Source organism: Argentina silus, assembly GCF_951799395.1.
Source record: "Argentina silus genome assembly, chromosome: 17".
NCBI classification, from domain to species: Eukaryota; Metazoa; Chordata; class Actinopteri; order Argentiniformes; family Argentinidae; genus Argentina; species Argentina silus.
In genome coordinates, this window is record NC_139671.1 from 4,634,899 (window position 1) to 4,650,757 (window position 15,859).

Sequence of the window (15,859 nt, forward strand, 5' to 3'; positions counted from 1 at the left end):
TCAAAATAACTCTCCCTGTGAACACCGCTCTCATGCCTCCATACCACTGGCACACGGTTTTTAGGACAGATGAAACTCGTGGCCACTTATGTGCGGCAGTCAAACACTGACCACAGAGACCACAAAGTGACGTGTGGTGGGAGTGGTCATGGCGAGGGACCGCACCTCCGAGGGTCCACCAATCGGAGCGAAAGCCGGCTTCCCTTGAAACCAGATGGCCGCTGATATAAAACCTGAAGTCGAAGCTGATGCAATAGTAGCGAGAGAACACACGTGTCTCGTCAGCCGGGCAAGCGCAGTGAAAGGACCAGATCAAGGAAAAGCATCCTACTATAAACCAAGACTCAGGGAAAAGCGACGCCCAACTCGCTTTCTATTTCAAAGTTATATTTATCGGTGAGTAAACAATCTACATTCATTTAATGAGTGAAAATGGGTATTTAAAGATGAAAAATGAGTGTATTCACAATTCTTAAAACAATTATATGGGAGAGCAATTGTGCAGACGCAATAACGCAAATGATGGTATACCCACTAGGCTACCGGTATATGTTAATTTAATCACTAGCTGTCTTAATTCTCAAGCTGATTGGCCTTCTTACACAAGATTCTATTTCTCCCCAAACTACAGGCTATCTCTTGCGAGTTTGTAGCCGAAACAGCGCCTTAACATTGTTACATTAAAAAGGAAAAACATATGTAATAATACATCGTGCTTGAAATGACTCCGTACCGATGTGGACTCAGCCTCTATGGAGCAGACTGTAAATCCCAATGTCCCTCCAGACACTTCATAGTATGGTGCGGCCAAGATAGTTTTCTATTGTTTGTCCCAATTGTCTACTCTACCATGGTCCGTGGGCATAGGTTTTGTAAAGGAAGTAGGCCGCGTTATCTCAGTTATCTTTATCAATGACAAAGGGGAACATTACAGCAGGGACGCGCCCTCGCTAAAGAGGTGACGGAAATAGAGCACATGAATATTGGCCATTTTCCTTCGGTCTCATCGTGAATATGCAAAATAGCCTACAACCAGTCAACATTCAGATGTCAGCCGACATACAATTATAGTGACATACTGTAATTATTTCGATTTTTTTTTTTTTACAGTATAATTAATTTGTAAAATTAGCCCTATGTGGAGCAAAAAACTAAAGATCAACCAGTGCCCTAAATCGTTTCCTAAAGGTAGCCATGTCATCTATATGGCACACCTCGAAAAGCGTGTAGCAAGCTTGGCACTGTTTCAGTCTACTGTATCCTCATATCCACTCCTCTCACTGTGATTGGCTCATGGTGAAGGCAGGGCAGTATAAATACTCCCAACTCTTACACTTTTCGTTCCTTTTCAAATTTCACCCGACTCTAAGGTAAGAAGAATCTAAGAAAAGTGATATTTGTTTTCTGTTTTAAACGCTAGAAAAGATGCGCTTTCCTCACATACGCGCAAGTTCACTGTCTGTAGCCTATAGACAAAAAGATGTACAGTGTAGCGAAAGTTAACGGAATCGTTCGTTTCGATGCGCTTACAGTGTCGCCAATTGTATCAATCGCATATTAATCGTGAGATGTTATTGTTAGGCTGTCTCGAGAAACATATTATTCACATAAAAAGAATGAAGACATTTGCCAACATTTCATTCAGTAAATGTCGGTTTATAACTTACCTTTGAGTCTAACTTCAGATATAACTCAAAGAAAGTGTTTTTAAGTAACCTAACTGTCGGGAACAAAATGTAAATGTCAAAATGATGAAGAATGTAAAAGTCTCTCACGTTAAGTCACTGATGTCAAGACTTGCAGAGCAGGCGCTGCTACATTTCCGAGCCGTCTAAAAGTTTCCATGTCTCTTCTTGGCACGGTAGCCTATCTGTCCCCAGGGATGTGGGGTTTTCGAGGGTTTCTGTATCTTTGAATAGTGTGTCTTTGCCTTGAAACGTTGCATGGGATTTCTACTGCCAGATGATGGCAGTCAAACTAATGTTTGCACTGTCCCAGGGCCTCGATCCTCTGTAGAATAGTCAAATCAGAACCAGCCTGGCAGGGAACAGAAATGGTTTAACTGTTTGTGAATGTCACATAATGTTAAGGTATTATTCAAAATGTAGAAATAAATGCATTTCTTCAAATAGACTGTTGAGTTGGTACCGTAAGCCTTGACAATCCTGAAGCACATTGTGGTCAGTGGGCTCTAACAATGTCCTCTCGTTCCAATAGGTGACTGTGAAGATGCCCGTCATCAGAACCCTTAGCAAGGTCGCCAAGCAGGCCCTGCTGGCCCCAGGATGCGGATGCCAACCCTTAACGGTCGCTGTTCGCAACATCAGCTTCTCCCCCCGCCAGGTCACCTCCGACGCCAGCTTCCACTCTGTCTCATTCTCAGAGACGGACCACCCCAAGGTTCTCATCACAGGTGAGGGGACTGCTTTGGCAACCTCATTGAACTGTCACACTACTCCATCACTAACACAATATGGCTGCTATGACCAAAAGAAAAAGCTTTTACTAATTGAACGATGATTCAGACGCAACAGAGCTCTATTTGTGAAGATTGCATGGCAGAACATCATGGGTTTGCTGCAGTAATCAGCTGTTGGCATAAAGGTCCCTGACCCCCCCTCAGGTGGTCTGCCTCTGACGTAACTATGTCTCCATGGTAACCCCCATCTGAAGGCCGCAGATACTTGCTGATAACGCCTTGCTGCCGATTTCACACCTCGGATGTCGTCTGATAATGTCTGTTTCGTCCTCCCCCTCTCTCTCAGGTGGCCTCGGGCAGCTGGGGGTGGGCCTCGCTAAAATGTTGAGGTAAGAGTTCTACCGTGTGGGATTGAAAACGTGTGTTTGCCTCTCAACTATTTTGGTTTTTTACACAATGGTTATGAAGTTGTTATGATATGCAGTATCAGTATAATAACATTGTAACACCACCTGACATCTAATTTGCCTTACAGGAAACGGTTTGGAAACAACAACGTTATTCTTTCAGATATCAGGAAACCTCCAAGCCACGTGTTCCACAGCGGTAAGGTTAACCTTTTCCGATATAAAACTAACCCAGTTCAGACTAGATCTCAGAAAATTGTTTTTATGCTCAGCAATCAACAAAGTCATATTCTTAAAGAGCAGCAATACCAAACATGCTTTATCTTAGAATACATTTAGAAAATGATCTGGCTGTCATGTGGTGTAACAGAACATGTATGTGCTATAAATAGACATAGACCATAAGGTCATATGAACAATAGACTGAAATATTGAGTTCATCTTTTTGACATTTACTCAGTGTTCTGCTCTAAACCTTAGTCCTTAGTCATTATTATTTATTCAAACAGGTAAATGAAATGTGTTAATATTTTACATTTGTTTCTGTTATTGCCAGACAGTGCAAATACTCCACTGGCATTTGGTCAGGTCAAAATGAGGAAGGAATCCTGTCCTAGTTCCGTTAAGTCCATAAGGTCACATCCTAGATCAATACATGACTGGCTTGCCTATACCTGGTAATGAGATGTCCACAAAAGTGATGAATGCAGGTGTAACTAATAATAATGATTCCAACCAAAGTCAAAAATTAACTTGCTGATTTACATTACCCAGAGCAAATGGAGCAGAACATTAAAAGGATATGGGAACATTAAAACTACTGGGAAAACAGCTGATTAATTAAACGGGTCTACATCTCAAACAAGAAAACAAAGAGAAGTCAAGAACAGGCAAGGGGTGAAAACAATATGTCACCAACTGGAAAGAGTGAGCAACCAATTGAAAGGAAAAAGAAAAAAAACAATGGGAAGGAAAGCACTCAAGACTCCAAGTCAAGTAGGCAGCCATTTTGGGACTTTGGTGTAAACATTTCAAGGAACTTGTATTTGTTTGTCTCCTTAGGCCCCTTCATTTACTCAGACATCCTGGACTATAAGAACCTGCGTGAGATTGTGGTGAACAACCGCATCACCTGGCTGGTCCACTACAGCGCTCTCCTCAGTGCCGTCGGGGAGTCCAACGTAGCCCTGGCACGCGCCGTCAACATCACCGGTGAGCACGTTGGCCTGCAACGTAAAAACATATTTTCCTTAATCCAGGAAGTGAATCTCTTGAGTGTCTAACTCCTAACCACTCTTTTTCAGGCCTGCACAATATCCTGGACATCGCTGCAGAACATGGCCTGCGCCTCTTCGTCCCTAGCACCATTGGTGCCTTTGGTCCCACCTCGCCCAGAAACCCCACCCCAGACCTCTGTGTACAGAGACCCCGGACCATCTATGGTGTCTCCAAAGTCCACGCTGAGCTCATGGGCGAGGTGAGATGCTAGCCTCAACACATTCTTTCCTCATCTTTGCACTGAAAGGCAAACTAGTCACCAGCCTTTATAGCGTCTAATTGTTATTCCTGTTTGCCATTCAACAGTACTACCACCACCGTTACGGCCTGGACTTCCGTTGTCTGCGCTACCCAGGAATCATCTCTGCAGACTCCCAGCCTGGTGGAGGCACAACAGGTGAGGGAGCCTTTTTGGTCAAACATCGTCAAATGTTCTCCATTACGTTTACCATCTGTTTACATCCCCTCCTGACTTAAACGTGACATTGCTTATAAAGCTGTAATTTGTTCTAGAAAGTTGTTATGGCCCACTGTAGTTTTAGCCATGCTGATAAGATTAGGTAGCTCCACCCTATATTTGAACCCCTCCCCTCGACACCCCTCACCCCATGTCTCCCCATGCGTGGTTATCTAATTGGGGCACCTTGGGGGTGGGTTGGTATCTGTAACTTGGGAGAAGGGCAACATCTATAGTTGAGCCACTACTGTATGAAACTGCTACACTAAAGTAACATCTCTTGAAACTACGATGTTTACAGAGACCATGAAAAGTGTTTTTGACAGCTGTGTTCATCATAGATCCTAAGTAGCCAATGTCAAAACAAAAGGTATCCACAACTTAAAAAGGAGCAAAACCCTGATGTGTCGTGTTTCTCTCTGCAGATTACGCCGTTGCAATCTTCCACGACGCCATCAAGACGGGCAAGTTTGAGTGCAATCTCGGGCCCAACACGCGGCTCCCCATGATGTACATCGACGACTGCCTGCGGGCCACCTTGGAGGTGATGGAGGCGCCCACTAACACGCTCAGCATGCGCACCTACAACATCAACGCCATGAGCTTCACCCCCGACGAGCTGGCCCAGGAAGTCCAGAAACAGTTGCCTGACCTAGAGGTCACCTACGACATCGATCACGTGCGACAAGCCATCGGTAAATATGCTAATGCTTGTTGTTTATGTTGAATTATTTCTTTGGGTTTTTTTCACGTTTATTTGAATCCTGTAGATTTTATTAACTGTAACGGTAAATGTTTTCAATAAACAACAAAGAAAGTAAAATAATAAGCCGTTATTCACATCGACGTAAATATTTATTTATTTATTTGTTCAGATTGCATAGTTTTGTTGTTAAAATGCGTTTTAAATAAACACTTTTTTTCTAGCTATAATGAATGAATGTATGAACTGATTAATTTTCCTGTCTTGCCACCAGCGTGGGATTAGCTATGTTCTGACTAAAACTAGGACATTTTAGCAAGTTCTATGAAATGAGCCACAACAGAACAAAACATTAATGTCTTTGTGTCTTCTTTTTAGCTGACAGCTGGCCCATGAACTTCGATGACACTAACGCACGGAACGACTGGGGATGGAAGCACGACTACGACCTCCCAGAGCTCGTCCAGACGATGCTCAACTTCATTGGCTCAGACTCGCGCATCGCACGTGCCAACTGAGCTTACAGGGGCAGCAGGAGTCTCTCTGTACATACTGTAAAGACTGCTTAAGAGAAGGGAGAAACGTGGTCTGTAAATAGTCTTTCTCTCTCTCTTCTGTGTAATTTGGAAGGGCTCTGTTTGCCTGGCGCAAAGCTACCATGTCTGCAGAATGTGAAGGTCCCGTGACAGAGCGGGCCAACCCCCTTCCCTACCCCACCACACCTCTCTCTCTCTCTATCCCTCCCTCGTTCTCTCTGCTGGGAGATTGGGAGCTGTCAGTTGGTTGGATGTCATCATGAAGACCGAGGCAGATCACAGGGCCTCTGGTTTGTATGGCAATGAATTGTAAAGTTTTCTGGGCTACACCAAGCAAATGAAACAAATGAATGTAGCATCAATCTTATTCGCTTGAACACTTTGTTTTATGAAAACTAATGCAAGCGTTTAATTTGCCAAGAACTTTGAGTTTGAATTCAGGTATCAGGGGCCCTATAAATGTACAGCCAAAATCAAGTTGGTAGATGAGTAATGATTGAGAGGTTTACAAATTAAAGTAAGCGGTATCGTTTGATGCACTTTAGTGCCAACCATTTAAAATCATTGTTGGCGAACATGTGTGGGGAATCGCATGAGGGCCGGTGCTGACAGTGCATCTTTGTTTATCATGGTGGGGAGGCATTCATTGAGGATGAGCGATAATTTTGTATTTCTTACTTTTGCTGTTTATTTTCCACTTATTTTGCATTCTATTTATTCTGTCTGCTGGTGATAAATGTATGGGAATCATGTTGAGTAAATGTGCTTTTTGCACTTTTGTATGAACGTTCCACAGGAATCTTGATTGGCTAAATGTGGACTTTTGCAATTAGTTAATTTAGCCGTCAACACTATTCATTTTTTCACCCACGCAATCTGTTCCTCAAAAGGTTGGACTCCATGGAGTTGTGGGTAAAAAGGGAAATTTAGCCATTTTTGTGGTTACATGTTTCTTTTCAGATTCTGTCAATTAAGTTGCTTATTATGTGATAGTTGGAGCAAGTTATGTTCTTTCAATCACAAAACCTGCTTTGTCAATAAAAAAAAAACTTTTTTCCAAGTACCCTTGCTCTGTCTGGATCTGTATTTGCCATTCTGCTTCACTATTCCAATGTTAATAAGCTTCCTCTGAGTTTTTACCATGTTCTTTCAAGCCCTTTTCAAAAGCATAACATGGAATGACTGGAGGCAGTGATGCCTGAATCTCAGATGAAAATCATGTAAACTTTTCCTGCTCAAAAGCCACTGTCTGCAAAGCACAGATGAGAATGTTTTAACATGATGTTAATCCTAAAGTGAATTCAGTACTTAAGTCGCTTGGTATCTAATTAAAGTGATCTCTCGGTGGGCCTCGTAAAAGTGAAAGGGATACGCTCAGTCATGTTCTATAGCAGTCACAACAGTTATTGTATGAGCCAAAGAATCTAGAGCAGTTATTCAAGGTATGCCTTAATAAAAATACATGGCATTTGAATAGCCTCAGATCGGTCAGTTTGGCAAAGCACTTTTAGTAGACTGCTCTTTAAAAAATAGTGACATGGCAGTCACGTTGCTGACCTTTTGACTTCACCAACAGCATCAGCAAAACTGGATACTGCGAGGTGCAGCATCATACCTCATAAAAGAATGCAAGGCAATTAGAGATTGCTTAGGCGTCTTGTGTGAAGCTTACAGTTACACAAACAAGAGGAAAGATTAAAGTAAAGATACAGTGCCTTCGGAAAAGTATTCAGACCACATTTTGTTGTGTTATAGAATCAATTTAAAATGGATTAAATTAAAAGAATTTGCCATCAATCCACACACTGTATGTTCCTACAGTTTTAAGGTTGGGTCCTCATTTCTCGAGCCAAGATTAATATAAGCCTTAGATAACCTTGACATGAGGAATTGCGTAACGCTACCACCATGCCAGGCTAAATGTGGCACTTTATGTGTCATGTGATGCAAACCATGGAACAGCTTGTCATGCATTTTGTGGAGCTTTGTGAAAACAAAAGACGTTCTCAGGCTACTTGTTTGTTTTACTTGGCTTAAGCATTGACAGTAAGATAGATCAAAATCTTTGCAGGGATTTTGTCAGAGACTACTGTTCTGTTAATGGATGCGTCCAGGAACATTTGTAACTGGAGAGGATTGAGAACATTTGTCATATGAGAGTTTATGACTCTGCCAGGTCACTGCCCTCAGCTATCAAGGGGTCAAACTTTCAAGTTGATGTAACTTTAACTCCCACCAGTACAGTAACAATTAATCACATTGTCTGTATGCAGTAAGACCTCAGTTATATTATATTATTAGTTATAGTTATATTATATATTATTGACGTAAAGTGAACCCCATATGACACAAACTATGTTCTTTTGCAGTTTTTTGGCATGGAACGTCTGGCAGACATGTTGAACTTGTTGAATGTGTTTTCTGTAGCTATCTAGGTTTGATAGCCAAAGAGCTTTGTGACTTTGTGACTTTGTCATCCATTATGAATATCTGAGATTGAATTCAGTGATGCACCGTGATGATTGTCAACGAGGTGAAAGTATGGTGATCATACAGGTGATCCCCTGTAATGTACACTGGTATTGCTAAATACCAGCCAAAGAAAGCTCATGAATGAAAATATGACCGTAAAAAGTGTCTGGATGAGCTTACAACACAAGTAAGTGGAAAAATTTAAATCTGAACGATCCCTTTAAGAGCATTTATTCACCCACCCAAGTGTACAAATGACTGAAATGGTTGGAGAATAGCTTCCCACACCAACCGTTTTTCTGGTAGAAGTCTCTGAGGAGAAATTAACGGGGTCAATGGAAGTGCATCACTACCGAGTGTTTCTCTGAGTGATCAAGCGAGGCCATAACCATAACCAGAGGGCATTTTAGGTGGCACCATGCTTGATTGCTTCTTCAATTTCTGAACATCAGTAAGAAAATTCCCCCTGGGGACCTTGGTGCGTGTTGTTCTGGAGCAGGGGGAAGGGCGTGAGCGCAGTGATACCTGCTCAGTGGAATCACACAATGTTCACGATTGTGTATATTGCAGATATTTTTGTTGTAATTTCTGTTAAAAAAAAAATGAAAAAAAATAAAGTAGTAAAATTGCAATAGTCTGTCATGAGTTTATGACACATATTTGGATATTTGAAAGAAGGGAATATTTTTTCCCTGGGATTCCTGGTATACTGGAACCCTAGTCAGATATGCAGTCACCAAGGTGTTGAGCAAGCCTTTCCATTTTGGTGAAATTGTAAATAATTAATTAAAACAATGAATTGTAAATGAGAAAGAAATATTTTCTCTGTAGAAAACAAGTTCCCAAAATTTGTATTTTCATAAATGTGGATGAGGATTGAGAGTGCAAGGACATTATTGAGTGGAACACGAAATCACATGGCACATTTCACACATTCATTTCAGCCACCCCCATACAAATTACATAATCTTGATTAAGAAATCCTCCTCTTTCCAACATGTCTCATGATATGTGATATGATATGTGAAACAGCACCTTGTGCATCTCCATTTCTACCATGTGATTATGTCAAGAGGCAGCAGTTCCTCCCCCGTTCGAGGAAGACCTCAGTATTTCTAAGAATTCAGTGTGCTGCTGCCTGTGGAATCAAAACATGCCGTGAAATGTGTGTGTAGTGTGCGTGTGAGTGTGTGTGTGTGAGTGTAAGTGCGTGTCTGTGTGTGTGTGTGTGTGTGTGTGTGTGTGTGTGTGTGTGTGTGTGTGTGTGTGTGTGTAACTGGGGGTGGGTGGGTGGCTGGCTGATGTTAGAATGAGGAGGGTGATTGTCTTTGAGCCAAAGCCTTGAAAGAGAAGAGGGGGTTGTAAAGGAAGGTGCAACAAGGAAGCTGAACAGGCAATCAATTTTGCGCCACTTCCTGGTTGGGCGAGCATCCCTGTTATGTAATGGGACTCATTGCGCATGCACACCCCCCCCCCCACACGCTGGGGCGGGAGGCGGGGGGGGGGGGGGGGGGTGTAAGAGTGAAGGAAAGGCTTGACATAAACAAGACTGGAGAGAAGGTCTTTCAACACTCTGCGCTGCAGCTGTTATTCACATAGTAACCTGTTGCTATAGGAACGGAAGCCAACTCTCCCCTCCCCTCCCCTCCCCTCCCTCGACCTCCAGTCCACTCCCTTGTAAGGATATGGAAAAGCAATATGTAATTCTCTCTGTGTTTGGCTCCGAGGCAACTGACCTCCCCTCCCCTCCCCTCCCCTCCCCTCCCCTTTCTCTTTATTTCTCTCCTTCCCATGGAGGTTTACCAAAACAAGTATTACCATTAAGGGGGAGGCCCATCTTATATAACTTTCATTCATTGATGACAAAAGGCGCACAACAAAAAATATCAACCCCCCCAATTAATTTTTCAAAGGACCTTTATGGTAATCAATTTCCTGAGGCTGAAAATGACCTTTCGATTGGTGTTGGTAACAGTATTTCTCACATGGTCGAGTAACAGGGTCGATAGCATGAAGGGTCAGGACCAGAGCACAGTGACATTTAAGAGGATTTAAGATTAATTGATCCATTTGTGACCAATGTCCCTTTAGACCTGACCTACTATTCCCACAGTACCAACATATCACTGTACGGCGTATTAGCTTGGCTGTGTAAAGCTGGCACAATACACACTGGGCCAAAACAGTTTCATGTTCAGTTTTGTTTTTGATGATTCATCCCATATTGTCCATATAGGATAACACATCAGAAACAAAACTGAACATGAAACTGTCTTCATTTGTGTTTTACTTCAATTTTGCCACCCCTCTCCTAAGCATAATTTTCCTTTTTTTCTCTTTTCCATCGAAAAGCGTTGGTGCAAACGCTTTAGTGAATTAGGCCCAAGCGTATATTGTGCCAGTTATTTAGCTAAGCTAATACATGAATGTACAGAGATATGTTGGTTCTGTAGGTATAATAGCAGGTCTTCTTAGTAAATCAAGCACACTGTTTTCAGTATGTACCGTATAAGGCACTGAATACATCAGAAACTTGCATAACCTTTCAGTCTTAGAGGAGGTTTATTCACCTCTATAATCACTTTAAAATCAAAATCTAACTTTATATACAGTATAGCACATTTCATACAAAAATGCAATACAGTGCTCTTTACAAGAAGATTTGCCTCTCTACAATCACCTTGCACTGCCTGCAGTACCTAGTGAATTGGGTATTCCCACAGAAGTCATGTTTATATCAGAAGACTGGAAAGTTCCCTATCGTCATCTCCACAGCAGCACAGTACGATCAGTGCCTTGCACATGGGGGAATAAGGATGTAATGTCATGAAGGAGGAATGTTTCAAGCTGGACACACCTACCCTCTCTCTCTTTCTCTCTCTCTCTCTCTCTCTCTCTCTCTCTCTCTCTCTCTCTCTCTCTCCATCTCTCTCTCTCTCTCTCTCTCTCTCTCTCTCTCTCTCTCTCTCTCTCTCTCTCTCCTGCACTTTAATTTTAGATGAATATGGTTTCAAGTCCACAAGATGTTTGTGTTTGACTTAATTTACATGTATGTCTTTACATGTATGTATGTCGGCACCAAAATCTAAATGTAACTGTCCATTTCCTTCTTCTCTTGAAATTGACATTAAGTTCTTATACTGTGATTGGCAACTCTAACAGTAAAGATATGGAAAAAAAACTACACAGCAGTTCAATTGCAAAAGACTAAAGATTGGTTGAATTTCAATTTCAGCAATTTAGGAAGTACATTTAAATTACAATTAAATAATTGCAAATAATAAACTGAAAATGAGAAGCCTTTTACTTTAAAGGCTTTCCTATTTTTGAATTGTAAATTCAAATCCCTTCCTGTATTGACTGAATTGCAATGTAATCGACCCGACCCTCCTCAGGATCTCTATGAAGAGATTCCAGTCTAATCAGGTTGACGACTTCGGCCACTGATCCATCTCAAGCCTCTGACTCTGTTACAGTATGGTATCACAGGTAAATCCGCTTGCGAAGTCGGGCCACCAGAGATCTGGGATCAGATTACACTACCCACAATCCTAGCCTGTTAAGAAACTGCTATTAGGAAATGTAAAAATATCTGACCCTGGATGAGGGGGTTATGTGACCCTGGATGAGGGGGTTATGTGACCCTGGATCAGGGGGTTATGTGACCCTGGATCTAGATGAATTTAGTTTTTGTCCTGCTGTGAACAGCGTTTGGTCTCTGTAGAGAAACGTTGCCAATATGGCGGCTCTGTGATGCGGCTTCCTTTAAAAAAAAAGGCTTTGGTAATGACTACAAGGAAAATAATTCTGGGTCTCAAATTGTTCATGTTGTCACCTCTTGTTCCAGACACTTCACTACCTGCCCTTGTGTGTTTCCCGCTTGTGTGTTTCCCGCCTGATTGGATTCACCTGTTCCTCTTCATCATTCCCTGTGTATTTAGCCTGTGTGTTTCCCCAATCTCATTGCCAGTACGTCTTTGTCCCTTGTGTCAAGTATTCCCATTATTTTTTTATCTTGTTTTTCCTTGTTTCCATCTCCCTGACGGATTGTTTACCTACTATTCTGATTGATTACCTGTGTACCGAACCCTGCCTTGCCTACCCTTTACTGGATTACCTGTTTTACCTATTGACTGCCTACCCGTGTATCGAACCTTTTCTGGAAGTAAAGACCATTGTTTTGGATTTTAAGTTTTGGTCTCATTTCAGTCCTCTGCCTGCATACTATATTCATTACAAATTGTTATTTTCAATTCCTTAGAGACTTTAGAATTGTGAATGTTTTAGTTTGAATTGTTGTTATTGTTATGATTATGATATAAATGAAAATTGCTAAGAGACACTAGGTTTGGAAGGATTGGCTACATTGTTGCCAAGAGAATTTGGTGCAAATTCAGACTTCAGAATCCCCAGATCTGTAGAAGCAAAAGAAGCTGACAGAAAGATACACTTGGCACGCATCAGGGACCAGCTGGGGAACACAGTCAGGTGTGGGGAGAGGAGAGAGGTCCATGCAACCAGTGCTACTTTCAGACCGATGAAGACATCAAGAGAAAATGGGACGACAAGACGGGGGGGGGCGGACAGGGCTGCGCGAAAGGAGGAATGGACCAATGAGCCTGCCACGCCAGGGGAGCTGGAGTAGTGGCAGCCCACAAATCCACCAGCCCACCGGGAATTCACCCCGTGCTCTAGATGGACAGTGCACTACTGCTTGAATTTGTAAAATTGTAGTAATAGATTATTCATTCAATTATCCATTCCTTCAATGTTAATGTGATCATGGATTAAAGGGCTTTACAGACAAGCAAGCTGTAGCGGCTATGCCGATGCCTGGGTACCCACTTTTCACTTAACCCAGAGAGGAGGGGTTTCAGATGAGTTTCTCCTCCAGGCCCCTGTACATTTCTGAATTGGGTAGGCTAAACCCTCACATGTACAGTAGTTCTTACTGCATTCATAGGATTACAATCGTCAACAACTCTTAACCAAAAGCAGGAGGTGCATTGATATTTATAATGCAGAGCTTGTTACACAGGTCAGTGAAAGTATAGTGAAATCATTCTGTCGGACATACTGACAGTCAGTCAAAATCCTTCTTGTGAATGAACAAAAGCGTTTTTCTTTGTTGCCATTTGATTAACATGAATGGTGCTCACTGAGTTAGGCCTATCCATTGAGAGTGCCGTGCGTTGGTCCTTTTTCATTGGCCAGTTAGCCTCCAGAGTCTGTACAATATTGGGCCTAAAATAAGTGTTCTGGGAGTCTAGCCCAGTGGGAACGATGCCTTGTTGGAAGGAATCACAGACTCACAAGAATCTGTGATTATGTGTAACTGTGACGAGGCTTTTGACTTTGCTTTGTTTGTGTGTGTGTGTGTGTATGTGTGTGAGTGTGTGAGTGTGTGTGTGTGTGTGTGTGTGTGTGAGAGAGAGAGAGAGAGTGAGAGACATTAACTGTATGTGTGTGTGTGTGTGTGTGTGTGTATGTGTGTGAGTGTGTGAGTGTGTGTGTGTGTGTGTGTGTGTGTGAGAGAGAGAGAGAGTGAGAGACATTAACTGTATGTGTGTGTGTGTGTGTGTGTGTGTGTGTGTGTGTGTGTGTGTGAGTGTGTATGTGTGTGTGTGTGTATGTGTGTGTGTGTGTGTGTGTGTGTGTGTATGTGTGTGAGAGAGAGAGAGAGAGCACACACTGTACTTTCTTGTCTTCTGTGAGAACATTATCCCTACGTACTATTATCATTGATATTCTGACCCCTTTTCAATAATCATCCTAAATTTCTTTAAATGTTTTAATGTTACATGTTACAACAATAATGTATGGTATTGGTATGGTACTTTGGACTGGCACCGGAGACATAATGGTTATAGCATCCTACTGTCATTTCTTTCCTTAACTGTAACACAGAAACCTAGGCAACTCTATTTCTCTGCAACAGAACCACAGGTGGACTAAACCTATCCCCCTCAAGGTTAGCGTCCATTCAAAAGCACTGCACAGCAGTACATGTTCCAAGAAGATTGACTCTGATTAAAACACAATGAACTAAGGCACATGTGTTCTTCACATCACAATGACGAGCTTTGTTTTGTCGGACCCAACCTTTAAAGAACCTGAGGGCCACAGATAAGAGGTACCAAGCAAATACCACATGCCTCTTCTTGCGGCAAGAGGTCAGTAAACACACACAGTGATTCATCATGTACAGATGATATCGTACAGTCATGTTCCCTGAAAGCTTTCATAAGCCACACTTGACTCAAAGTGAACTTTCAGCGTTCTTATTTAGTTGATTTCTTTATTCTTTTTCTTCATTCTTCTTCATTCATGCATGCGAGTCCCATTTAGATTCAAACTCTCTTTTACGAGAGAGACCTGTTTCAAAAGCGGCAGCAAGCAAGCATTCTGCACGTCATCATTTTTAATTACATTGTAAATCACCTGTAAATCAATCATCAATCATGATTTTTAATTACATTGTAAAACACCTGTAAATCAATCTTTCATGACTGATAGATCTACAATATTGTACCACATGAGGAACTTCACTTAATCCCTCTCTGAACCAACTCCAGCCAGACGGAGTTGAAGAGGGCAGCTCAGGGACTAGAAATACACTCATTTAGAATTGATGGATGACATGCTGGCACGCTTGCTGCATGTGCAAGGACCACGCCCCCCTACCACTGGTGGTTACATAACATGCCATTAATATTCACTGCATGGTGGTAGCCAATCAAATCAGGGCTAAGGCACAGATGTCCATACAGTCACAGCATAATGTTGTGGTTCAGCTCAGGCTTAGAGAATTAACTATTTTGCTTTCCTATGCTATTTAAAAGGGCCTAAACAAGTGATGCTTTAATTTTCCCTCCAGAGATTTTGAGTGTGTTTGACAGATGCTTGTTTATCCATCTAGGTTAAACTACTCTGCAACTTGGCACTTTTTGTTGAAATTTTTCAGCCAAATGGCCCACCACTTGTTTTGGTATAAAGTTGATGTGGCTGGGGGAATGTGACCAATCCAGTTTTGGATGCCAGGAGAGTCTGTGATATTGAAATTGTACTATGAAACATATTTCAAAGCTACATTTTTGACAATATTTACATAAAATAAAGTAAAACAATGTTATATTTGGGTAATGATCAGGTGAGTTGCATTAAGCTCATTCGGCAATTAGAAGTCATATTGGGTATGGGTATAACATGAATTGAAATAACCATTGAACAGCAGAACAAATCCCAGATTGTGCTTTTAAGACACAGCATAGTGCAAGCCTTGTGGCTTTGAGTGCCATTTAACATATCTTGTCATCATCTTTGGATGTTGTGTACACGGTCATGTCTCAGTTATCTTCATTTGTTTTGACCATGCTTTGGCGCCCCCTTGTGTTGCTAAAATGGCACTCCAGCAGCGAAAATAAAACGATTGTAGCGATGTTGCTAAATTCCAGGTGGTTTCTATTCAATCGTACAATGTTTTAATTTAGTTCCGAAATGTATGACAACAAAGAACATATATTTACAACAAATGTAGAGGCAAATTAATGTAACATTTTATACAGGCACTTTTTGGGGGCACGTTCA

The 15,859-nt window shown here is 41.8% G+C and overlaps 1 protein-coding gene across 2 annotated transcripts; it reads left to right on the forward strand.

The window, feature by feature from the left end:
- The first annotated feature begins 242 nt into the window (after window positions 1-242).
- tdh (L-threonine dehydrogenase) lies at window positions 243-6,863 on the forward strand. Of its 2 annotated transcripts, none has more exons than XM_083688505.1 (9): window positions 243-396; window positions 2,218-2,413; window positions 2,766-2,808; window positions 2,955-3,025; window positions 3,889-4,038; window positions 4,131-4,303; window positions 4,411-4,501; window positions 4,987-5,256; window positions 5,643-6,863. In XM_083688505.1, exons 2-9 carry the CDS (start codon window positions 2,230-2,232, stop codon window positions 5,780-5,782), a joined length of 1,122 nt encoding a protein of 373 aa, XP_083544631.1. In that variant the 5' UTR covers window positions 243-396; window positions 2,218-2,229; the 3' UTR covers window positions 5,783-6,863. The 2 variants fall into 2 exon arrangements, with proteins under 2 accessions (XP_083544631.1, XP_083544632.1); XM_083688506.1 differs by lacking the exon at window positions 243-396 and adding an exon at window positions 1,326-1,370.
- Window positions 6,864-15,859: the final 8,996 nt, after the last annotated feature.

What these genes read in the sequence shown, in the direction of transcription:
- tdh (XM_083688505.1), top strand. Translation starts at nt 2,230, where the DNA reads ATGCCCGTCATCAGAACCCTTAGCAAGGTCGCCAAGCAGGCCCTGCTG. An exon ending in AAGCCACGTGTTCCACAGCG is followed by an intron (nt 3,026 to 3,888) that starts GTAAGGTTAACC and finishes TTGTCTCCTTAG; the next exon opens with GCCCCTTCATTTACTCAGAC. An exon ending in TCACGTGCGACAAGCCATCG is followed by an intron (nt 5,257 to 5,642) that starts GTAAATATGCTA and finishes TCTTCTTTTTAG; the next exon opens with CTGACAGCTGGCCCATGAAC.